Source organism: Fistularia commersonii, chromosome 20, assembly GCF_037954325.1.
Source record: "Fistularia commersonii isolate RoL2024-O1a breed Wild chromosome 20, RoL_Fcom_v1.0, whole genome shotgun sequence".
Classification (NCBI taxonomy): Eukaryota; Metazoa; Chordata; class Actinopteri; order Syngnathiformes; family Fistulariidae; genus Fistularia; species Fistularia commersonii.
In genome coordinates this window covers 12,926,958-12,952,469 of record NC_141303.1, presented here as the reverse complement: position 1 = coordinate 12,952,469, position 25,512 = coordinate 12,926,958, and the positions used below count along the sequence as shown (strand labels likewise).

General features: G+C 41.5%; 2 protein-coding genes across 6 annotated transcripts in view; one reads left to right on the top strand and one right to left on the bottom strand.

Moving 5' to 3' along the window:
* The window catches only part of ryr3 (ryanodine receptor 3), a 110,805-nt gene extending 101,697 nt beyond the window's left edge, over positions 1-9,108 (top strand). For all 5 annotated transcript variants that reach the window (XM_086167503.1, XM_086167501.1, XM_086167502.1 and 2 more), the window contains 12 exons: positions 104-304; positions 391-521; positions 1,766-1,808; positions 1,955-2,082; positions 2,409-2,469; positions 2,887-3,033; positions 4,672-4,806; positions 5,307-5,463; positions 5,593-5,657; positions 6,163-6,263; positions 6,336-6,387; positions 8,064-9,108. In XM_086167503.1, coding sequence (XP_086023629.1) covers positions 104-304; positions 391-521; positions 1,766-1,808; positions 1,955-2,082; positions 2,409-2,469; positions 2,887-3,033; positions 4,672-4,806; positions 5,307-5,463; positions 5,593-5,657; positions 6,163-6,263; positions 6,336-6,387; positions 8,064-8,159 — 1,317 coding nt within the window. In that variant the 3' untranslated portion in view covers positions 8,160-9,108. The remainder of the gene's footprint in view (positions 1-103; positions 305-390; positions 522-1,765; positions 1,809-1,954; positions 2,083-2,408; positions 2,470-2,886; positions 3,034-4,671; positions 4,807-5,306; positions 5,464-5,592; positions 5,658-6,162; positions 6,264-6,335; positions 6,388-8,063) is intronic.
* A 524-nt stretch (positions 9,109-9,632) lies between these two features.
* The window catches only part of aven (apoptosis, caspase activation inhibitor), a 30,337-nt gene continuing 14,457 nt past the window's right edge, over positions 9,633-25,512 (bottom strand). Inside the window, exons 3-6 of the mRNA XM_086167506.1 lie at positions 13,628-13,698; positions 11,045-11,140; positions 10,260-10,518; positions 9,633-10,148 (exon numbers count right to left, since the gene is read on the bottom strand). Coding sequence (XP_086023632.1) covers positions 10,009-10,148; positions 10,260-10,518; positions 11,045-11,140; positions 13,628-13,698 — 566 coding nt within the window. The 3' untranslated portion in view covers positions 9,633-10,008. The remainder of the gene's footprint in view (positions 10,149-10,259; positions 10,519-11,044; positions 11,141-13,627; positions 13,699-25,512) is intronic.

Below are 25,512 nucleotides of genomic sequence, written 5' to 3'. Positions count from 1 at the left end.
CATGTTAAATCATTCACTGACACACCCCAACAAACTCAAAGAATACAGTTTAATATCAAAGGAAATGATAAATGGCGAGATACGGCTATTCATCGTTCATCAGGTGACTGGTGACACCGAGGACGACACAGACAGTGAAAACCGCTGGGGTGCAGATGAGGAAGACGATGAGGACACGCTGTTCGACATGGACGAGTTTGTGCTCCAGGAGAGCACTGGTTACATGTTGCCAACCCTGCGCTTCCTGGCTGTGTTCCACACTGTAATATCCCTGCTCTGTTTGGTGGGGTACTACTGTCTGAAGGTAGGGACGATCATGGCCTTAGGCTGCTTTAAAATCCAATGACTGTTTTGTAGTTATACATCTACACTTGAATTTTCCAACTCCAGGTTCCCTTGGTGGTGTTCAAGAGGGAAAAGGAGATTGCGAGGAAGCTCGAATTCGACGGCCTTTATATAACCGAGCAACCATCAGACGATGACATCAAGGGCCAGTGGGATCGACTTGTCATCAACACACCGTAAGCCGTCATTTGAGCAGCACCGTATTTGCATGAATCTAGAACAGATGTGGGCAGTTATTTTGACCGGTGGGCCAGATTTCTTATTTAAAAAAAAAAAATCAAAATTTCTGAAAATTGAAAAAAAAATGAAAATTGAAATATTTAAATTTTTTGGCATTTTATTTCAAGTTTAAAATCATTCGTGATCATCTAAATGTACCGCCATTATTTTGTCTGTAATCATCCATACAAAATCAAACAATAGAAAAAAATAAGGGATTACTAAATTCAATATTGATTGAAAATGCTCATTAAAATATTCAAAGAAAATAGTTTGGAGGGCCGGAGAATGAAGCAAAACGGGCCGGATGTGGCCAGCGGGCAGTAAAATGCCCAGATCTGATCTAGAATCTTAATTTTATGTTAACTTCTGCATGTAGAATATATCATCATATGCAATTCTATGATGTTTGGTGTATATATACATATATTACATACATATATACACACACATATATATATGTATATATGTATATATATGTGTATATATATATATATATATATACATATATTATTTATCCCTTTATCTTTTTGGACTGCCAAAATAAAACTTATATTTGAGGGTGAGGTGTGAATGGTATTAAGGTAGAGCTTGCCATTTTGTGACATCTCAACTACAAGTATTTGCAAACTTTGATATTTGCCCATAAGGGTTTAATACTGTGGCTGAAATACATTACATCCTTTGTCAAAGTTACTCATTAATCTGAAGTTAGAGATGAGGACACTAAAATAAAAAGGGTGAGATGGCAGAAGCCAAATGTAATGCAGTCAAAACAGCATGTCTGTTATTTAATTTCAGTGTAACATTGAATTCGGAAAGGACATTTGAAGTGGTACTTTGGAAAGAGCGGGTTTCAGAGCTCCTAATTCTGGTATATGCAAAAAGGCTGCATCTATCAATACCATGAAATATAAAACCTGGCTTAAGTAACTTAAGATGTCGATAAAGAGGTTATTCTGTCACTTAAAAGCATGTTTTTATCATTCAGTACCAGTTACAAGTGTGCTAAAAGACTTTGGTTGAAAGAAAACATTCAATCACACAGTAAAATTAACTCCTTAGTTTAAAAAAAAAAATGTGTTCTCCGCACATTATCTTTTGCAAGCAATGTAGGATTTTTTTTTTTTTTTTTTTTTTTTTTTTTTTTTTTGTGTTTTTCAGATATTCATTTGACTTAATTCTACTCTTTCAACTACAGATCATTCCCCAGTAACTACTGGGACAAGTTCATTAAGCGCAAGGTGAGTGGAATTTACCTTTTCAACCGTCTACAGTTTTTGTTTTTGGGTTCAGTTATTGATAGTTTTTCATGAACACATAATGACATAGAACAGGAGAGAGAGGCATATTGTGAATTTATTCTGATTTACTTTCTGTGTTTATGTAGGTAATAAACAAATATGGCGACCTCTACGGAGCTGAACGCATCGCTGAGCTACTCGGCCTGGACAAAAGTGCGCTGGACTTTGACCCCACAATAGAGACTGTGGAAAAGGAAGCCTCCCTGCTTTCCTGGTAAGAATAAATTCCAAGAAGGATATGCATTCTGTTTATTCTGCAGTTGGCAAAGCAGACCTGTTTAAATATGTACATTTTGTTTAATTTTGACAAAAGTTACGGGAAAAATTTTGCCCAAAACATGGCAAGTTAAACTAAAATAACTTGACACCCTCTTGAAAGCTTAGATGAAGGGTTTCTATCAGGCCTGAAAGTGTGACGGTTACCTGGTCAACCAGGTGAAAGCAAAATTCTTGTTTTAAAGATGAACTGTTTAATTTAACAACTAAATATATTCTATGATTTTATGCAAACCAAGTCACTTTATGCTGTATGATCAACAGGCTGAGCTCCATTGATACAAAGTACCTCATCTGGAAAATGGGAGTTGTTTTGACCGACAATGTGAGTAGATTTAGAATTACATTACATTACATTACATTGCATTTGGCAGACGCTTTTATCCAAAGCGACTTACAATAGAGGACATAGGGACTGCAAATACACTTGCAAATACACGATGCACAGGAAATATACAGAACAGTAAGCTTAGGTTAGTGAGGTTTTTTTTTTTTTGTTTTTTTTTTAATGGACAGAGACACACAAACGTACACACACACATACACTGCATAGCCTGCATAGCCAATTAAGACTACTAATGTTTTGATTGCGAAAGTAGGAGAGATCAGTCCTCTTCCCTTTAAGCCACTTATTGATGTTTACCTCAAGAAGGAAATGTTATGCTTTCTATGACAGTCTAATACAGTATCCTAACCTGAGATGGTGAAGCTGTTTTGGTAATTACTATTTCTTCCCTTGTAGTCCTTCCTGTATCTGATCTGGTACACCACCATGTCAATATTTGGACATTTCAACAACTTCTTCTTTGCTGCACATCTGCTGGACATCGCCATGGGCTTCAAGACCCTTCGCACCATCCTGTCGTCCGTCACGCACAACGGCAAGCAAGTAGGTGCTTTTGCCAACAGGGGGAGCAAGAGCATAGGGACAGAACATCAAGACAGTTTTATGACATTGCATTTCACAAGACTTGGCAAAAAGTATTTAGATGTAATTCATTTTTAGCATAATGACAGAGTGAATGGTTGTCTGTTGAAATCTGGCCCAGCCGTACACCTGCCACCCAAAAGGCAGGAAAAGCTGTAGATAATAGATGAATGGGTCATTTCCAGCAGGGCGGAGGTGGCACTGCTTCCACCCCAAACCAAGAAAGTCACTGGTTTAATTCAAAAAGGTGTGGAGTTTCCATGTTCTCTCCGTGTCTGTGGTTCCTTCAGGTTTTCCAGTTTCCTCCAGAAGCAGCCAGTAGGTTCATTGGAGACACTAAATTCCCTATATGTGTGAATTTGGGAGTGATTAAGTCCTTTGTCTCTCCTTGTGGCTCTGTGAACTGTGTGTATCCTGCCACTTGCCCACCCATAGCTGCGATAGGTTCCAGCACCCTCGCCAACCCTGAATGCTGGATAAACTGTATTAATAATAAATGAATGAATGATACCCAGACATTTTTTATTTTGTTCCCTTCACATCTGAAGATTCTTGATATAAGCTTGAGGTGCGAAGCTGTCTCGAAGAAAAAAAACATTTTCACAGCGAGATCATTTGCTATTTGTCTCCGTTTTAAAGACAGTTTGGGAATATAATCTGCATTGAGAATCGAAGACAAATTATGTAATTAAAGAAAAGGATTATACTTTAGAATAGAAACTGCTTAACCTTGAAAGTGAATTCTCCCATTTATATTGGTAGAGAGAAAAACTCCAAGATGCCTGCGTTTACAAGTACGGTTTCACATGACTTTTTGAAAAGCTTTTCATTTTCTTTCAACGCGAAGCCCTTTTCAACGTTTTCATAGCGCAGACTGGTCTTTGTAATGAAAGGAACATTTAGAGTGATTATTTTAAAAGAGAGTATTCAACACAAATAGTGAAGATGAACATATTTCTGTCTGGTATAGATTAAATTAAATTATATGTGTTCTGTAAAAGCAGGATACATTGCTTTGGTGTGGGATTCTGGTGAATAATCAGCAGTTAGGGGGAGGACCTGGATCGGTTGTGGATTTGATGAAATGTTAAAAATGACTACATGCTAAGTATATGTTTGGTTCAAAAATTAATTCACAGGAAGCCAAAAGCGGTGCAGAAAAGTAAGATCCAGTAATTATTATGATGGATTCACTGGTTTTAAAAGTTGAGTTCCTCGCACCTAAGCAGCTCAAATGAATAGCGACTGAACACAAGCTTAACAGCTTTTAATAACTTTGGGTTTGAAAAATAAATTGAATGAAAGACGGTATGCCAAATGGCTGAAGTTAATGAAATTCTTTGAAAAGCGGTGAAACTGTAATTCAGGTATTGAGGCCTTGAAAATATCACAGTTCCCGTTGGCTCCGCTTACCAAGTGGAAAAAATTTTCACTTTCAATTACTTTTATAATAACGCCCCAAACAGCACAGAGAGAATTAAAAAGACCCTTAAACCCATCATTTCGAAACAAAGAGGGGCACGATTGTTGATGCTCGCCGCAAGACTGTTGGTATCTGAATAAATGAATCTGAGGTAATCAACATTTCTCTCCATGCAGCTTGTGCTCACAGTGGGTCTGCTGGCAGTGGTGGTCTATCTGTACACTGTGGTCGCCTTCAACTTCTTCAGGAAGTTCTACAATAAGAGCGAGGATGAAGACGAACCTGACATGAAGTGCGATGACATGATGACGGTAAGTCCAGCCGCTTATAGCCTTTCATTCAATAAAAAAAAAAAAAAGACATTTCGAAAGCAGGACTTTGTGTCGGGGAAAAGGAATGAAGATTTCAGCAAGGCCAACGGTTTGGCAGCCGGAGTAGATTTCGAAGGCTTTTAATCTTGAATGATCGACTCCAACTTGTTTTTCTTCTGACCTTCATCATATTATGCAAAAGAACACTTGGCTGAGCGGAGAGTATTTTCCATCGGCGGACTAAATACTCATTCGCTCATTTGTAATTAGTCTTGAAATACTTTGAAATATCTTTAAACCAGTGGTGATGCTACATTTCTAGAAGAAAAGTAATATTACATTTTATAGTAAACAACCTTTGGTTTTTCAAGGTTCCATGCTGTTGACACCAGATTTCCAGACGCTGCTTTTTAACAATGACTGCTGCTTTACTCATTTCTTCGATTTAAGAAAATGCCACTACAGGTGAAAGTATTCTTCCCTCGTTTTCATCTTCACAGTGTTACATGTTCCACATGTACGTGGGCGTAAGAGCCGGCGGTGGGATCGGAGACGAGTTGGAGGACCCAGCCGGAGACCCCTACGAGCTTTACCGCATCCTCTTCGACATCACCTTCTTCTTTTTCGTCATCGTCATCCTGCTGGCTATTATTCAGGGTATCAAACCTTCACTCATCCCGGTTTGAACAGTCTAAACTGTTTTCACGTCGTTCCAGCTGATATTTCCCGGCCCGAGACCCTCTTGCACCACGAGTCCGCCTGACCAAGCTGTCTGAACCTCCTCAGGTTTGATCATCGATGCCTTTGGTGAGCTGAGAGACCAGCAGGAGCAGGTGAAGGAGGACATGGAGGTAAGATGAAGCAGCTTCCTAAAAATACAAATATCCAAACTACACTGCTCAAAAAAAATAAAGGGAACACTTAAAAAACACATCCTAGATGTAAATGAATGAAATATTCTTATGAAATACTTTGCTCTTTACACAGTTGAATGTGCTGACAACAAAATCACACAAAAATGATCAATGGAAATCAATTGTATCAACCCATGGAGGTCTGGATTAGGAATCACACTCAAAATTAAAGTGTAAAAACAAACTTCAGGCTGATCCAACTTTGATGTAATGTCCTTAAAACAAGTCAAAATGAATCTGTGTTGCTTCTTGAGTGGACACTATGATTTCACAGAAGTGTGATTGACTTGGAGTTACACTGTGTTGTTCAAGTGTTCCCTTTATTTTTTTGAGCAGTATATTTACTGAATCTTTCAATTGTTCCATTCAAATACTGACATGTTCCTTTGAACTTAACGATAAAAAATCATCCATTTCAACCTAAATATGATTCTTCTTCCAGACCAAATGCTTCATCTGCGGCATCGGGAATGACTACTTCGATCGGACACCTCACGGGTTCGAGACCCACACCTTACAAGAGCACAACTTGGCAAACTACCTGTGAGCGCCACCAGAAATTCAGTTTTTGTCTGGTTATCAATGTGGATGTGTGACACTGTTGTCCGTCCTCAGATTCTTCCTGATGTACCTGATTAACAAGGATGAGACTGAACACACCGGGCAGGTATGTGGCCTTTGCGAACTCTTGTTGCACATATTTTGTCTGATCAGACATGAGAAAAAAAAGCAGCAAACATCCGGGCAGCGCAGAAAACATTGATGTTTCTGTCTTAAGCAGGTTTTTACTTGACAAATCTCTGCCCACTTGATTTGTTGCGTAAGTACAGCCTAGCGGCGGGAGGGAACAGTGCGTGGGTCTACTTTGACTTTGTTTATTACCTTGTGACTGTCAACCTCACAAGATGCAAGAATACTTTCTTTTATATCCTGATTGTTTCAATGATACAAAGAGAGAGAGATAAAGGGAGGGAGATAGATAAAGAGACAGAGTTAAAAGTTCATCTTTCTTATAGTTCCTTCAGGCATCGCAAACAATGGCAAAACAGCTGCAAGAATATAATCCTTCAGAAAACCCGAGGACGATGAACACAAGATCTTCTGCAAGCAGAAGTAAAGAGAGGATTGAACCTGTGGATCAATTAAATTGTATTCATTTACTGAAGTGATATGGAGTTCCTCCATAACTGCTCTGTTTAACAACCCAAGAAATTAGCAGCCAATTGCAATCAGATATTACCGTTACCGTTTTGACACAGTTGACTGATCAAATCAAGATCTGATGCTGCAGCCATTTGATTTGAGTGTGGAAGCAAACAGCGACTTGCAGAAGCAGGACGTTGCCACTAATATACTCAGCAATACTTTATATTTTCTCGAGTAACTGAATCAAAAAATGGTGGTTTAGTATGGAAAAACACAATACAGTCCTCGCTCTTTTATAACCAAAATCCAATCTGGAAAGTATTTAGCTTTATACTTTGGCAGAAAAATATGTCAATGTTTTTTAACGATTGTAATAAGGAAATATTAGGTGATTTAATATACACTGCTCAAAAAAATAAAGGGAACACTTAAAAAACACATCCTAGATCTAAATGAATGAAATATTCTTATGAAATACTTTGCTCTTTACACAGTTGAATGTGCTGACAACAAAGTCACACAAAAATGATCAATGGAAATCAAATGTATTAACCCATGGAGGTCTGGATTAGGAATCACACTCAAAATTAAAGTGTAAAAACAAACTCCAGGCTGATCCAACTTTGATGTAATGTCCTTAAAACAAGTCAAAATGAATCTGTGTTGCTTCCTGAGTGGACACTATGATTTCACAGAAGTGTGATTGACTTGGAGTTACATTGTGTTGTTCAAGTGTTCCCTTTATTTTTTTGAGCAGTATATATATGGGGGAGAAAACAGTTGGACTGCTCAACAAGTTACCACTGAAACCATAAGTGCTCATCTGCAACCCATTAAAGTTGACTGGCAAGATCAGCGCCAGGTGTTATGTTGCTGACACTAAATAGATCCCGCCCTCTTTGAAATTCTATAAAAGGATATTAGATATTAAAAGTAGCCGGAGAACTCGGGCCGCGCAAATGACAAAAAAAATCCTGACGTGAGTGCAGCCCGAGTCTGTCAGTCCTTTTTAGGCTCGGTCTGTCTCTGAGGATTTCGCATTGAAGCTTGGATCTTTAAAATGTCATAGTTAGAGGTTTCATCAGCAGCTCCTCCTGTGCAAAAACCAATGAGCTCCACCACGGGAGAGAAACCACATTGAGGAGGAAGAAGCTGATCTTTCAGGTTGAAACTATTTGTTGACATCTGTCTCTGCAGGAGTCATTTGTGTGGAAAATGTACCAGGAGCGCTGCTGGGACTTTTTCCCCACCGGAGACTGTTTCCGCAAGCAATATGAGGACCAGCTGGGCTAGAGAGGACAGCTGGGGTCCCTCGTCTTGAGAGAGACTGAATTTCAACATCTTTAACAGCACCTGAAAACTTGCCATTGGTATTAATGTAAAAACGGGATTTAAAAAAAAAAAAGTCACATTTTTGATCTGTTAGCAAATGTCATCGTGAAAATGATTTTAAGTGAATAATCATTGGACACTTTGTGCATCCAAGTCCTCTCCCTTGGTACCAAAAATAGTCACTTGCCATGACGCCTCTTTTATGCAAATTCTTGTTTTGATTCACATTGCCTTTTCACGAGCTTAACCTCAACCTGGTGCACAATATGTTGTGTGTAAACATTTGATACACATGAAGGGTTACAGCGTGACAACTGAATGTCAGAATATGCACAATTACTCTACGAATGGGAGGATGTTAGTGGCACTTCTTACCAAACCCACAGAATTGATGTGTGCTGCTAGTGAATGAAACCAGTGAGGTTCTGTTCACGGAGGATGGTTCTTCCAGGACCAGAGATAATTCACTTAGTGTTTATCAAGCGCCAACGTGCCTTACAAGAGAAACTATGCAAAGAATTGATTTTTCTCCCTCCTGACACAAACAGTGCTCTATTAAATACCAGATTTAGCTAAAGCTAGTTTTGTGGCTTTTAAGTCAAATTAAAAAAAAAACACAAAGAGCAAGAAATTTGTTGTATAAAATCTAGATGGATCTCGTGTAAATGTTGCATAGATATTAGTTTTCATGAGCTATGGTGTTCAACTCGTCTGCACTTCCTTTCACAGCAGAAGCAGCAGAGCAGAAGACAAAAAAAACAAACAAAAAAAAAAACTTGGTTGAAGGATTTATCGACAACAAAATGGTTTATTGCTATTGTCTGGCCATTTGTATGTAAGTTGTAGCTCTGGTAACCTGCATTTATTTTAATGAGGGGGAGGAAATTAATAAAGTAACTGAGGCAATAAAGCAAATGTGTCATCCTTATGGTGTTCCACTGTGTCCAGTTAGCTGCTGAGACGTATCGGACTCCTGCCGCGTCTCACAGCCGTCCAGGGAACACAGGATTCCTTCTCCGAGATGTGGGGCGAGAACACTTTGACATGTTCTCAGACATACTGTCCCATACTCCGTATACTCTCAGAAGAAGGGGAAATTTGAAATGAATAAATAAGTAAAAGATCACCATTGATATGTAAAAAAAAGAAAAAACAAACAAGACATGACAGTTGAAAAAAGAAGAAATCAAGGGCGTATTAAAGACGTTCACAGTCACCAAGGTGGAGATTCTCTAGGCATAAAAAAAATTGAAATCTTATGTTCACGTTGAGCTCTTGAACAGATAATTCCGCATTGCGGTGTAACAGAGATGTCGCAAATCCTAGATTCAAACATGAGCAAAGTTTTTCTTTCGTGTTAGTGGCAGAGACCACTATCCTATAATTTGAAATTGCAGTCCGACACAGAGACAATTCAACAGATCAAGTGACACAGCCAATCAATAACATTTTACTATTTCAGGATGGAGCAAATGTGTAATACCATAGACATTACAGCTTTTGTTGCGGCTATTTCAACAACAAAGGGCGTTTTTCAGAAGCAACACTCAATGAGTCCACTGGAAAAACACAGAAGGCAACAGGCTGGCAGCATCTGCTGAACATTTAGCGACAAATATTTCCCCTACGGCCTAAAGAAGCGGGAGAACAGAAACACAGAAAACTCCTATCGATGATCAATGATCATTCACTCGTTCGGCGTCAATGGCATTTTTGGTTTCTGCTGTTGGTTAATGGAGGATTCAAGATTTAAGCTTAGTGTGATTTCCGGGTTGAGTCCGATCCTTTTCCTCCCTCAGATGGTTGAAGGTCAGGAGATCATGCTGTCCAGCCAGTCCTCCAAGTCCTCCTCTGTCAGTTCCGGTCGAACAGAGGCAGGTTTGGGAGACTCGACCATTTTTTCTGTCACCTCCTCCAGCTCGTCATCCGTCACCGTCACTTCCTCACACACTGCAGATCAACAATACATTTTGTTCACTACATGAGGAAGTGAAAAATATAAAGGGGGTGTATTTTCAGTTACTTCTGAAGCAACATGTTTAAAAGGAGCTTATACTCCACCTCTCTCCAGTAAGACGATCTTCTCACAGACAGGCTCATCTGATGCCGATATGGGTTTATCTAAACTGAGCAGCTGATCCAGCTCTTCATCGGCGTCTTCGACCGCAGTCTCAGCGGCTCTTGAGGAAATCCGAGAGTCTGTTGATGTGCTGGAACTTGGGCCTTTCGAGGCTGCAGGCGGAGGTGTGAACTTGGGCGTTTTGGGGATTTCTTGTTGAGGCGCCACAGTTATGGTAGGCAGCTCTGCTGGTGCCGAATCCTGGACAGTCGGGAATTGAAAAGAGTGAAACAGGAACCTGACACATCATGAGAAGTCTGTTTGCTAAATTTTCATGCACTGAGGAGCACATCTTCTCCAGCCTTCGCACATTAAATCCTTGTTCGGTGGACATTTACATTACATCATTACATTATGTCGGAACCTATGATTTACCAGAGTGTATTGCAGTTTTAATGCGGTATAGATAGATAACAAAGTTTGAAAATCTTGCCCAAAACTAATCTAAGACAGCAGGTGTCACCCAGGGAAGAAATTTCTCATATATTCTTTTATAGTGTTGTTTTGTGAATACGCTTGAGAAAACTTTTTTTTTTCATGAATGGATTTTTCCCAATCCCAGTCTAGGGATTACTGCTAATTAATTTTTGTGGTCTGGGCTTAATCTCTACACGGTGGAATCCGGCCTAATAAGTATTTCCAGTTTCCAGTCTCAAAGAGAAGGAGAGACTTATTGGTTTATTCCTCTTTGTAAAATGTGTTTTGTTGGAGTGTTCCGGTTCAGTACCTGCAGCAGCTCTGCCTCCAGGTTGAGTCTCTGATGGAGGGGGACTCCCTGGAGGATCTGGGCAAGCGCCCTGACATCCACAAACACCTCAGACAGCTGTGGGGGGGGGGTTGAGGACAGAGTGACTGATTACTTATTATTTTCACGCCATCAGAAAAACACTGTCCGAGAAGTTCTCAAGCGCTTAGACGACCCATAAATGTTGTGTAATCGGTGTGTATAATGAGAAACAAAAACAATGGGATCGTACACAAGAAGAGCAAGTTCAGGGGCTTTTACATAACGCCGCCCCGCGCAGTGAAGAGCTGGACTCGGAATACTTGATGACACATTCACTCGTCCATTGGAAAGATGTTCCGACAATCTTTCCGGGGGTCGGGGAGTTGTCATGGCAAGAGCTTACAAACTGGGAATAAATGAAATAAAACTGCAGAAACTACAGAAAAATCAGCAGGACAAAAAAGGACTATCCCCCAAAAAGTTAATTAAGATGATCTCCCTAATGCTGGAGACAGGCGGGTCAAAGGGAAGTAAAAATATGCATAATAATAATAATAACAATAAATCTATTTAGGGCGCTTTCTATCAAAGTTATGCACAAGTGGTGTATTATGTGTGTTCAATCTATCTGTGGCGTATAAAGTTGCAGATCATCTGCATAGCAATGAAAGATGACATGGAGTTAAAGTTCCTTAAAGTTGAACTGTTCTGAATTATTGGATGTGGAAAAAACAGGAATTGTTGACGCTGGAAACAGATAAAATTGACTTTTAAAAGAAACAAAATGTGCGTCCATCCGGTTAACTGATGTGAGCTTAAATATTCACTAGCATGTTCAACTGCTTTTTGTTTGTTTTACAAAGAGCAGTGAACGTGTAGAATTGGATGTTACATAATTAAAAGTATAATCTGTTTTTCTCTTCCCAAACTGTATTTTTGCATGCTCCACCGTTCAACTGAAGGGCACCTGAAAAAAAAGATCCAACTGATAACTGCCAACTTTGCTATTTTGCACATCGACATCAGCGAACTAGTATCTGCACATTTTGTAAACTAAATTTGATTATATTTAATTCACTGATTCATTTAGAAGGTTGATAAGAAAAGGTCAAACTCTGTAAACATACCAATTTCAGCAAACCGGTAATTAATCGCTATAGTTTATTGAGGAGAATTTAAGTCTGATTATTGCATGTTATTCATTTTAAGCATTTTTCATTCCCTGTCATCTTCACCTTTATCCTAGTATCTTTTATGTGCATTTATTCTCTATAGTAGATATACGTTTATGAACTAATACATTCATTTCACTGTCTGTACTGCCTGTACTGGGAGGTCCCTCCTCTCAGGGTCAGCAGGAGGCTGCAGCCGATCCCTGCTGACGCTAATGGAACTATGCTGGTCGACTGGAAGTGTGAAGCCTCTTAATGTGTAATTACTAATTTACAGGCAATCATAATACATAATAAGAACAATAAGTCACCCTTCACTGTGTGCAGAAAAGCGGATCTTGCGAAAGCAAGGAAAATGATGATGATGATGAATAATGACATGGTCAGAGAGAAAATAGAAAATATATTGGTAGAAGGATGCTTCTACCAATATAGAAGCAGAGAAGCAAAGAGATTTATTAAATGCAAGAGGAAATTAAGTTAGTTGGTGTGATGGAAGAGGATGCATTCATTTTGGCCACCCCTGAATGGATCATCCAAAAGGAAAACACCGACAATAATAATAACAATAATCATCATCATCGTCATTATCACTCTAGATCAGGGATGGGCAAACTACGGCCCGCGGGCCAGATCCGGCCCGTTCCTCTTTTTAATCTGGCCTGCCAAAGATTGGTCAGGAATTCGTACTTGACGTGAATGATTGAATGATTGGATCGATGAATGTGGGAGCTCAAACAGGTGATTATTTCATTTTTGGAGCAACTTGAGAGCACTTGAGAATTTTCCAGAGCTGAATGACACAAATTAGCTTTGTGATTTAGCCTTTACCGTTGACATACTGACGCATGAATGACGTGAAGCTACAAGGGAAAAAAGCGGAGTGTGCATGAAATGCAAGCTAATGTCAGAGCCTTCAAAACCAAGTTAGTTTTATTTTCAAAGCGAATGTCTGATTAGCCTGATATGTACTGTCAAGAAATGCATTTTTTGTCATTTTTGTTTTTTATATGCATCGTTATCTTGTGGTGACCCGGCCCGTCTGTCAAATTTTTAAAAGTCCCTGAACCAAAAAGTTTGCCCACCCCTGCTCTAGATCACCAAAGTACTTAGAATCTACTGTCTGCTAACCAGGATCACGTAAAATCCAGCAAGTGACACTGGGCTCGATGGAAATATTGACCTCCTGCTTCAGATGAAATTTCAAACCCAGGATCCGTCAGCGTCCAGAACGAGGCGGGTGTCACCTCGCTCGGCTAAACTCAATCGAGAGGTTAATTGGGGGATCGAACGTCTGCGAAGCCCCGCCGTTTCCTCTGATGTCACGTCTGCTGGACGGATCCATAGCTCGCAGAGGGAGTGGGCTTCATGGAGAAGGAAGCTGTAGTGATGAGGTCGCGGATAGATTTACCTGACTGGCTGCAAATGAGTCCTTCTCCCAGTCTTTTTCTTCAGAAAAGCGAAATTGAGTGAAGGAATCTCCTGGGGATGGGAATGGGGGGGGGGGGCAGAGAGAAACAGCGGGTGACTTGTAACTCCGACCACTAACCCATTTATTAATTCCTTTGCCACGTTTCAAAACAGAACCACCGGCTGCTCCGCAGGGATGGGTGAACGCAACGACAGCGGGAGCGAGCCGGTGCTATGTTTGATCCGCAGACCCCGGGGTTGACAGAGGCAACTTGAAACGCGATGCTACTGACATTAATTGACACATGCGGGGGTTGGAAGATGTCAGGGAACATTTCAAAGAGGAGGAGAACCAGGAAAAGACCTTCTTTATATGAATCCTGTTGATTTGATTGAGGATTACAGATTAGAGATACTTTTTACGATATTCACACTTGTAATACTTGATATTTCGATCCTTGGACTGGGAATTTTGAATCCAAACAGTAAAATAATGTTCTTATTTCTCCATGGGGTTCAATTATGCATCTTGTGAGAACTGCAAAAATAAATAATGTTAATTCATTTATTCATTCATTGTCTCTGCCATTAATCCCGCATTACATCACATTACATTAGTCATTTGGCAGACGCTTTTATCCACAGCGACTTACAAAAAGAGCAATTCAGTCACCGAGGCTCCGAAGTACCAGTAGTCGGAAGTCAGAAGTGACCACTCAACCAAATAGCCGTCTAAGAACCATATACATACATACATTAATTTCATCGATTATTTAATTTTCTTAATATTTTTCCAGAGGGGGGGTTGGGGGCGAAGTGCGATTAGTAGGGTAGTGCTTGGTGAAGAGGTATGTTTTCAGCTCTGGGTGAAAGATGGGCAGCGACCCTGCTGTTCTGACCTTTTTCCTGCACTTAGGGTTGCAGATGAGTCGGGGCCTGTCATTGGATGAGAGGCAGGAGTTTAACCTCATCTGGTCATCTTCCAATCTTAGGACGATGTGCAGAGATGCACAACATAGAAAGCTGTATTTTCATATCATATATTCAATATGGGACATTGCTAAGGATAAATGTGTGTTGGATCTTAGTATTTAATAATCTCTTTTAGTTTAAGAATAGGCTTAAGAACTCTTGTTTGGAGAAAGGTTACAGTTAGGGCTAGGCTAGCCTCTGGTTATGCTGCCATCGGCTTAGTCTGCTGAGAGATATCCCATAATGCACATTCTCTCGCTCCTCCCACTTTTCCTATTCCACCTGCGCTTACGTCCCCTTCATCAGCAGATGATCGTCACCTCATATCTTTTAAATCCTTCGGGTCTCTCATGTCGTAGGTTTCAAGGGGGTGTGGCTTGAACTACAGCAGCAGTTAAGCTGGGTATCCTCCATTATTTTATGAATATTAAAAATTGTATTCCATCATGAAATATTAGCCCTTCTGTTAATATTAGTATGAGATTTGTGCCTGTCAGAGCCGCCCTCTGTCTCTATCACACTCCTGCTTTCTATCTCCGTCCTACTATCTTTCTATCCCATCTTGTCGAGGCAAAAGGCCGCCCACATGAGCTGGGATCCAAGGTCGCCAAGTGCTTGCTCATTGGGGGACATTGGCTTTCTGTCAATCATTTTAAAGATGTTGGTCCAGACCTGCTCTACATGGAGTGTCATGAAACTACTTCGCAGTGATTTTGTGGTGAACAAATAAAACCTGACTTGACTAATTACTACTTTAACGTCGCTTCTAATCCACCGCTTTTTGTTGATGGTGAAACACCGTTACAAATATCAGACGATTAGACGTTATCATTATCAATTTTATGTTGCTAAAAGCGGTTATTAATTTTTTGGGCCGTTTTGTTGGCGAACAGCCGGCAGCGGATTAGAGGGATTGAGCGCACAGCAGGCCTGAATGGAAGCCTGCTGCCATTGAACGTCCAGCAGGTGAAGCAGCTAAAGTGGAGTCAAAGACAGCAGGCGCGGCGGGTCGGCCTGCCACGTGCAGGCGGCCCGGCCAGCGGGAGGGCTGACAGACGTGCCGCCGTCCCTCGCAGCCTCTGACTTTGTGCGCATTGTGTTGTAGACGCGCTGCCTTTCAGGCGGCGTGCTCTGCAGCATCTGCGGCTGTCCTTGATCACTTTGTTCTACGGAAAGTGGCAGGGACCAAAACAGAAGAAAACGAGGAGGGGCGTCGGGCGAGCTTTTTTGTCTGAAGGGAAATGAGCAGAGACGAGATAGATGATGAATAGAAGCATTCTCAAGGTTACAATGAGAGCCGGGAAGACGGAGGAGAGACGAGGGCAAGAATGTCAGCTTCATGTGACGGTTGAGGGGGGGGGGTATTTTTTTAGTTGCCATCAATGGCCTGTGGCTCCTGATATCACACCTTAGGTTACAGGCCACGCACATCCAATGTTACACTTGTAATATTTCTTCCAAAATAAATCAATAAAGCAAAAATGACCAACTCTCGTGGGCTATTGCAGCCAAAAAATGGATCCATCCAATAGATCAAATGAAAACCAAGCGTGACAATCTCAAAGGAGGAGGGGCATGTCCCTGTTGTACAATGCAAATAAAACAAACTGGAAAGTGTAAATAATGTGGTTAATTTATCTATATAATGATAATGCTTTTTGCAGGCAAGATTGAGGGCCTGTTTCATCAGGCCATAATCTCCAGCTCTGACTGGAGCTGACAGTTCGCAGCTGAGTGTGAAGTGGTCAGGATGAGGATCAGCAACTCCAAATCCAAGACCATGTTGCTCAACCGGAAAGGGGTGGAGTGCTCACTCCGGGTCGGGGAAGAGGTCTTGGCCCAAGTGGAGGAGTTCAAGTATCTTGGGGTCTTGTTCGCGAGCAAAGGACGGATGGAGCGGGAGATCAACAGGCGGATCAGGCGGACCTCACTGCTCAGGCTGCTGCCCCTGTGACCTGACCTGACTCTGGAAGCGGTGGAAGATGGATGGATGGATGGATAAATTTGATCGCTCTTGCTTTCTAGAGCTCAGAAATCCGATCCCAGAGGGGTGACAATGGCAGTGACACTAGAGATTTGTCATGGCCTGCTCGTTCCTATGTGGGCTTGATTCTAAGATTTTAAATTATTGCAATCGTCACTCTTAACCTCCCCCTGTATGGCCTAGAAATAGTTCCAATGACAAAAAGACAGGAGGCAGAGCTAGAGGTTGCAGTGATAAAGATATTGAGGTTCTCTTTGGGAGTGACCAGGATGGATAGGATCAAGAATGAGTCTATCAGAAGAACAGCACATGTTCGATGTTTTGGAGAGAAGGCCAGAGAAGCCAGACTGAGATGGTTCGATCGTGTACTAAGGAGGTAGAGGGAATATATTGGCAGACGGATGCTGGAATTTGAGCTGCCAGGCAGGAGGCCTCGAGGAAGACCAAAGAGAAGATTTATGGACAAAGTGAGAGAGGATATGAAGGTAGTTGGTGTGAGAGAGGAGGATACAGAGAATAGGGTTCGATGGAGAAGGTTGTGGTGACCCCTGAAGGGAAAAGCCAAAAGGAAAAGAAGAAGTCACTCTTAACCCCCCCGTGCCGCCACACACAGCTAGCAATGGTACAGTTCAAGAAAGTGGACGTGGACGATATGGATGCAAACAACAAATATTTATACATCTCAATGCATTGTAACAGCTTTATCACTCTGGAGTGTCAGAGCCAGAATGTGATCACAGGATGACACGCCAAAGACCTGCTCTCTCATTTAGGCCATAATGTTATTTATCATTGAGAGCCAGAAAAAAAATGTAAATATATCTCACTGAAATATTATGGTTTCGACTCTGGCGCTGATGGAAAAATCTTCTTGAATCGCTGCTTTGTTGTTCGCGGGTCGAAATGAAACGTGTCTGGGATGAGGGGCGGTTTCTGCGGCGAGGCAAAGCGGCGAGGGCCCTTCGGCTTTTGCTGAGGTCTCACACTCCCGGTCGGTGTTCAACTCTCCTTCCGGCTGCTGCTTTTCTCTGCTTAATATCTCAGACCCCCGAGCCTACTCTTCCTCCTCCTCCTCCTCCTCCTGCACTGTCTCCTTCTGTTGCTCGACAGCACATACAATTGCTGACAGCGGTCAATGGCCTCAGTCAAGTTCTGAGGGCGGTGAGCATCATCCTGATCTTATGGAAGTGGAGATATCAGGGTGGTTAGCTGGCACGGACACCTGCATGGTAACAGCTGCCTGTAAGAACAAGAGGAACTTCTGCGAAAGCTCAAGCGGCGAGGGAGACAAAACGTGGGGAGGAGGAGTAAAGGATTGCTGATACAGAGGACGGCGAGGCGGGCTAGCTTCTTTTCCTTGTCCAAACACATCTGCGCTCTTGTCCGTTTTAAAAGCATAGTTTCACATCCACAGGCAATCTGCAGGGGAACAGGCCAGGCCTCTCTGAAACCCACGAGGCAGAATATCCAGCCTCGCCACTACATTGTTTAAGCTGTATTACATCCCAGCACTCGGCGGTGGATGAAATCATTATTTTTGAGAGATGAAGACACGGATCGAAGGGAAACAGGCCGAATAGCAGGAAATCCCTCCTGTTTTTGAGAGGCTCGTGGCCCGTGGTCACTAGGGTGGGGAGACGGAAACGCAGGGGCGCGGAGATCCATGTTCAAACTTGCAATGTGACATGCATTTACATTGCAAAAGAATTTCCGGGGTGGTTGTGTTATTGCAACAAAAAAAAACAAACAAACAAAAAAAAACAGCTAAACATTCTGAATCCCAGGACAGTCCCTATGTCCCTCCACAAAAGACTGGACAGAGAACATCTGTGAGGCTAATACCAACAAATACTGCGCTAACAGGATGACGAATCGTGCCAACAGCTGCCAGCTTTCTGATTTAAACATCTGCCACTGTGAATGTTACACAGAATCTGCCATTACAACACGCCGGAGATGAGCCAGGGATGTGAAGTGAGAGGCAAATGAAGGTTTCTATTGGTGGAATGTGTCGACCCACAGGTGCCGACCTGATGAACACTTAATAAAAAGAAAAAAAATCCTTCTCCACAAAATGTAAGAGGAAATAAACCCTGGCTGAGCAGGTGCAGCTCAGTGAGTTTTTAAGGGCTTAAGGGCGGAGTTTGCGCAACAATGTAAACAGATAGCATGAGGGTGACAGAATGGCATCCAGAGTTAGCCAGAGGTTGTTGCCTGAGTTGGGAAAAAAAAATGTCGTTGAGGAGGCGCCTTCATTTCAAATACTCCAATCTGTTTGACGAAGCTTTCCAGATGATTCTGGTCTTCGCCTGGCTAATGACAAACTCCAGAGTGTCGTCGGATACGTTTCTGATGCTTTTCCAGTCGTGTGTAAACATTAGTAGGATATCACAGTCTTGGCACTGCAGAGAGGTCCTGACCACGCGGCGCACAACTGATCAAACGTCAAAGTATTGATTAAACGATCGCCTTCCTTCATGGACTGCTCAAACCGGGCAAGTTATTCTGCCGTGTATAAACACTGCATTAGTCATAATAAGAGGTTCATTGTGTAACTCCTGTATAATGTGGTACCTCATCTCTTGACATCTTGCTGGCTGAACCCCGTATTAACAAATGTGTCTTTCTGTGTGCGACCCTGCTTGGCGGAGCTATATATGGCCTGCTTATGCTGATTTCTGCTCTCATCTTTTATACTGGGGTTGTGCTTACCCGCTCTCGCTCCTGGCTTTCCTGACTCCACTTCACGCCTCTCTGCATTGTTCATTTTCAGCCCCTCTCCTCCGTTTGGCTGTGTCTAAGCGCCGGCACTGTGTCAGGGTGGGGAGAAGGCTCCCCCAGGTCTGAATCCTTCCACCATGAACAGGGTCACAGGCCCAGAAAATAACCCCCCCCCCCCCCCCCCCCGGACAATATCATCCTCAGTTGTGAGTATGAAGATTGTGAATCAGGGTATGAAAAATACGAGTCTTTCCATTGTACACAGGTTTCTACGCGCCTGATTTCCGCGTTGGTTCAAATTGAGCTGCGGGTGTCAGGAGGCATTTAAACTTTTAACAAAGAATTTCTCATGGATGGAAAGTTGCCTTAAAGAACTTTGAAATGATCCCGTTATGCCGAGTTTGCAGACCAACACCATTATGGATGTCATCAGATTGTGTGTGTGTGTGTGTGTGTGTGTGTGTGTGTGTGTGTGTGTGTGTGTGTGCATGTAGGGCACCAATATGTGTGCAAGACCATGTGTTTGACAAGACCTTGATCTCTGAGCAGCGGCTGGTGGAGAAATGGTGGGAACATGTGAAGTGAAACAGCACTGTCCCTGCTATATATCTAGTAACACCTGCAGTTATATGTTGACATTCTAAATGACTTGAAGGGGAAGACACACATTCCCTGCCGTACACCCTCCTTTCCCCTTGCTGGCAGAATACTAGCATCTGATCACGGAGGGATTTCTCCACCGCAAATTTGGCTGCTGAAGCAAATTCTGCCATGGTCAGAGAGCTGATGTGACCTGCGAAAACTGAAGAGCCATTGAGTGATATGACTGTTCCGATCAGATTCGGGTGCGACCAAAGAGCAGGGAGCGGTTGCCTGGATTGAAGACGTAGGAAAAGAAAAAGATGCAAAGAGGAAATGCTGAGGGACGACAAGAAAAGCAAAAGCGGTGAGAGCGGTGTCTCGTGATCCGCGGAGCAACAGCACCTCCCGCACGCTCCCTGTCACGCCTTTTTAACTGAACCAATTAGACTAACATGACACGGTGCTGGAACCCACTACACATCGATAAATCAATGTCTGCACTAATTGCAATTAAAATCCCAAGCAAACCAGGCGAGACAATAAAGATGGAAGCTATTTACTCTTTAACTTTTAATGCCAATTGTGTACGAGCTGTGTTTATGCCGAAGTCATATCAGGAGAGCGCCTACCTCCCAGGGGCTCCATCTCATTAGGCCCTAGTTTTATTGGCATGCTGAATGTTTTGGGGGTTTAGAGACTGCGTCTCTGTCACTTCCAGTGGGCCTAATTGATCGTGTTAAAACATTTCATGTGGGTTTGACGTGCTGTTCAATCCACACATAAATCTTCCTTGTGGATGGACCCCCAGAAATGGGTATCGCTTTCATTGTTTATTATGAAGGGACTAAATGATAGATCAAATTGGTCAAAGAAGACCCCCAAAATCAATTCTCGAAAAACAGATAATGCCGGTAAGAGGACCATTCCAACAAGCCAATTCTGTTATTTTCTTCTCTTTTTTTTTTTTTTTTTTTTTTGGGGGGGGGGGGGGGGGGGGGGTGATCCACATCCCACTGTAATACAACAATGAATGTTCTTTTCATTATCAACCATTATTGAGCACTGAGATATATATATACACACATATACATATAAGTATATATACACATACAGGACTGTCTCAGAAAATTAGAATATTGTGATGAAGTTCTTTATCTTCTGTAATGCAATTAGAAAAACAAAAATGTCATACATTCTGGATTCATTACAAATCAACTGAAATATTGCAAGCCTTTTATTATTTTAATATTGCTGATTATGGCTTGCATCTTACGAAAACTCAAAAATCCTATCTCAAAATATTAGAATATCATGAAAAAGTAATTTTTGTTTTTGTAATTGCATTACAGAAGATAAAGAACTTTATCACAATATTTTAATTTTCAGACAGTCCTGTATACATATACACGTCTATACACACACACACAAACACACACGCGTATATACATATACATAAACTAATACAATAGACAAGTTTACAGAACTTTCTATAAAAATTGATTGGTGTATAATAAGTAGAGGAGATTAAAGAGGTTTTAAAGGATTTCCTTTAATGAGAATTAAGATTTCTTTCAGTTTAATTCAATAAGGATGCCTGTGTTAAGTGTTCTTTTTTAAAATATTACCACTGAGTCAGCTGGATACTGGTGCAGTTTTCAGGAAAGATCTGCGGGTGGACCTGGAAGCTAGCACAAGGAAGCTTTAGGTCATCCATGAAGCTTTTGCCTAAACATGACTTTATAGTATGCATTTTAGCTATTTAATATTCAAAAACTAACGAGTAGCTAAAATAAGCGGTACGATCATCTCCGCATAAATTTCTCCTGGACTGTCTGCCTTACACTGTTAATATGGTCCTGCTCTGCGCCAAGGAAGAACAGATGGGCAAGATTTAACTATAGAATAATAAGGTGAGAATTGAGTGGGCATTTTCCCTGCTGACACAGAGGCTCATGGCACCGGCAACCCCAACAGAAATCAAAATCGATCTTAGGGGGCCAAAGCATCTGGGCTAGTCGTTTCGCAGATTTCGGCAGCGTCTATGATACCATTAGCCCAACAGGAAGCTAAAGAGCCCATAATGAGTCACACTGTGCTATTAAGGATGTCATCACCATGGGAACATAGCACATTCAAAAGTGTTCAACACAAGGAAGCACGCAAATATTTTCGGCGTCATGGCAATGCAATTTGTTTTGTTTGTCAAAATAAACTTTCACTAATGTATCTATGGAGGTTCTCACTCATCCAGGTCATGTTTAATCCTTGTCAAAATCTTGTCATGGCAACTGGACTTGATTTCAGAACTGAAGAAGCCTCTCGGATGAGGGGTGAAACATCTTCAAGTGAAGAAAATCAGGTCCTGTTGCCAGGACAAGAAGATTTTGATAAGGTTTCACTCGTGTAATAAACAATGACAATGACTACAACTAAGCAGAGTATTTTTTTGGCGATATTACCATTAATACTTGCATTTACATGATCAGAACACAATTTTTGCACAAAAAAAAGAAAAACAAACAAACTAAGGCAAGCACAATGTGTTTTTCCTCTCTTTACAAAAAAGGCACTCAAAGGCAGCAGGAAGATAAGAACAATTCACCCACTGGCAGCTAAATAAAGACCTGTGGATCGCCTTAAATAAGCACCAAACTGCCAGAAAGCGTGGACGTTTTCGATCCTTTGAAGCCTTGAGCGGATGAGATGTGACAGCCACCACAGTGCTCAAATCCAAACATGAGCTATTCTCTCCATGGATCCTCTGCTCTTGTAGTAAATTCATCAGCGCACACTCACAACTATCTAAGTGTGACTGATTAAAAATGCAGTGGACTGCCAAACACATGGCCACCTGCACACTGTTGCGATACGCTCTTGACATGAATGTAGTTAGTAGGAGCTTTTGTGCTTGTCGATGCACAGTTACAGTGCAACATCTGTATTATGAAGGAATACATCTCTTCCCTTTATTACCAAGGCTGAGGTAAAATACTTGGAATGAAAACTATGGGAATGTGTAGACAGGTACACGAGCACAGAATATTTATAATATGATCTTCAGACATGTTCTGAGTCATATTCTGTCTCGAGTTCTCGTAAAACTGAGAAAATAGGTGATGTCTAAATAACCACATGAACATCATGGAGTGGGTTGATCAGCTGGACTAGCAGCAAAAAAAAAAAACAAAAAAAAAAACCCTGTTTCGTGGGTTTTCAGAATCCAAGGGTCTTTAATATTAGTTGCCTAAAATGGAAATGAGTCTTTGAAATGTCACTTCTTTTCACACATTTCTTATTAAAGTAGCCCATGTTTTTGTTTGAAGATAACAGAGCTTCACACACTGTGTTCGCTGTTTTAAAACAGGTCATATGACTGATGGTGAAAACTTTGGGTGGCCCCAGCTATCTCCAGCTTGACTGAATATTCAAAAATACTGCAGCAGGAGGAGGCTGACGACAAGTGTTTTGAATGTATGCCATTAACATCGAGGCAGAAGACGGAAAATGCAGCATGGGAGGTGTGAAGCAATTATCTTTAATTCACACCATCAAATGGCTAATTTTTCACCACTTTTCTAAATTCAACTGGCTTGGCTTTTGGGAATTATGAACACGACCCCGAGACAATTATACACCATCTGTGGCCAAAAATCAATAGCCAGCATCATCATTATTATTTTGACGCCTTAAAACTTGTACAGCGCTGGATCCCATCCCTCTGTGACAGAAAATCGACAAGGATCGCGATTCCCGACATCCTTGAATTGGCCATAACCTTCGGTTCCCTCACTGGTAACCATATTCAGCAGTCAACTAGCTTCTGTCCTGAGGTAGGCCTAAATGCTCAAGGCGTCTACTGAAGCTCATTATCAACAGGTTGAGATAGCAATTACGGTACTGCTATTACTGTGGGTCCCCGCCTGTGCACAAAACGATAAGAGAGAGAGACACGTTTGTCCACCTCAAAGTGGAATATCTCTTGGCGTCATACCGACAGGTGTTAGTATCTCAGGCAGAATATGTTCTCCTTTGTAACGAACAACTGAAGTAGTCATGAGAGAGACGACGACAACCAACCACCTCTGACGCCGGGACAATTTGTCACAGCCGGCACATTCTCTCAATTAAAACAAACAACCCGGAAGCAGGTTTAGTTCATCTTTTGAAAACAACTTCGACCGACAACACAGACTTTTAACTTCGCCGTGTCAAGGTGACACCAATGTTATCTTAGTGCTCATCAAACTTGCCATTTGATTTAGGGGCCTTATACCTCTGACAAACCAAGCCAGCAGTTGTAGTGTGTGAGGCCCTGACGTCTGCGACTTCTTATGGCAACTATTGCCAAATCTGGATGCATCTGAAAATGGCAGGCAAAGAATAATTGGTTTCTGATTATGCTTAAAACACGGAAAGCTATCTACCTGCTGGCATGTTTATGGTACACTCAAAAATCACCTTTTTCTGAAAGAAGAGTCAAAGACACACATGTACATAGAAAAAAGAAACCTTCACATGGTTTTGGTCTTTGGGTGTCTTTGTCTAAAAATCTGGAGGGCACCATTCCTTGATTTGACAACCTCATCCCTTCTGTGCCACCACGACAGTGACACAGAACCGCCGCTATCTTCACACGCGCATTCACTTTAGAACATATAAAATGTTGTAACCTTGGGGACTTGTTTCTTTCCCCCCGCAAAATCATGAATGCTTACAGTAGATCCATTTACAATAAGACTAAGTAATAACAGAACCTAGAATATCTGACAATGATGTCACAGAGGGGCCTTACAGTGGGGTCGGCAGCCTCCAATATGTCCGATCAATAGAAATCGAGCCATCGCTGCATCCCTGAGCCTCATTACCAGGACTCCCACGGGTATAAATTACAAATCCCTCATACTTTTGTACTGGATTCTCCAAGTCATCAATAGTGAGCTGGAGCCTGAGGTTTTCCGACACATAATAAAGGGGAAAGTAGATCAGCAGGGACCGAGCCTATTTGGTGAGGAATTAAGTATTTTTGTTTGAATTTCAGTAAAAATACCGGAGCCCATTGCCACCTGTGACTGATATGTTCAGCCACACACGCCTATTTGTTCCTGCATCTGTTTGCATCGCTACTGGAAAATAAACAGCTGCATAATTTGAGGTGTCATTTTCGAAAACATCGAGACAACAAGAGAAAGAAAAAAAAATAGCGGTGTAAAGAAGTGATCGGGATGTGCTACATTCACATTTAAGTTGGTATTTGAAGACTAGCAACAATTTTATCCCTCCATAGTCCAGGGTTAAAGGTTAGAAATGAAACATTATGGAATCACTTTTGCTCAGAATCCTGCTTGTTTAGCAATTATTTTTCCCCTATTGTTCATAATTTGAAAGAAAAATAAAACTGAAAGGTGACTCAATATTACCATTGTATCTCTTATCAATGAATAAGAACATGCATTAAAATTGTGTTTTTTTTTTAAAAGACATTTAGAAATCCATGTGAAGCTGCTCATTTTAGAACTTGCAATGGTATCTGCCATCACTAAAGATTAATGTTAAAAAAGTAATCTAAAAGATAGACACCAAATAAAGCAAGAAGGACACCTCGCAGTAAATCAGATGTGTATCATGTC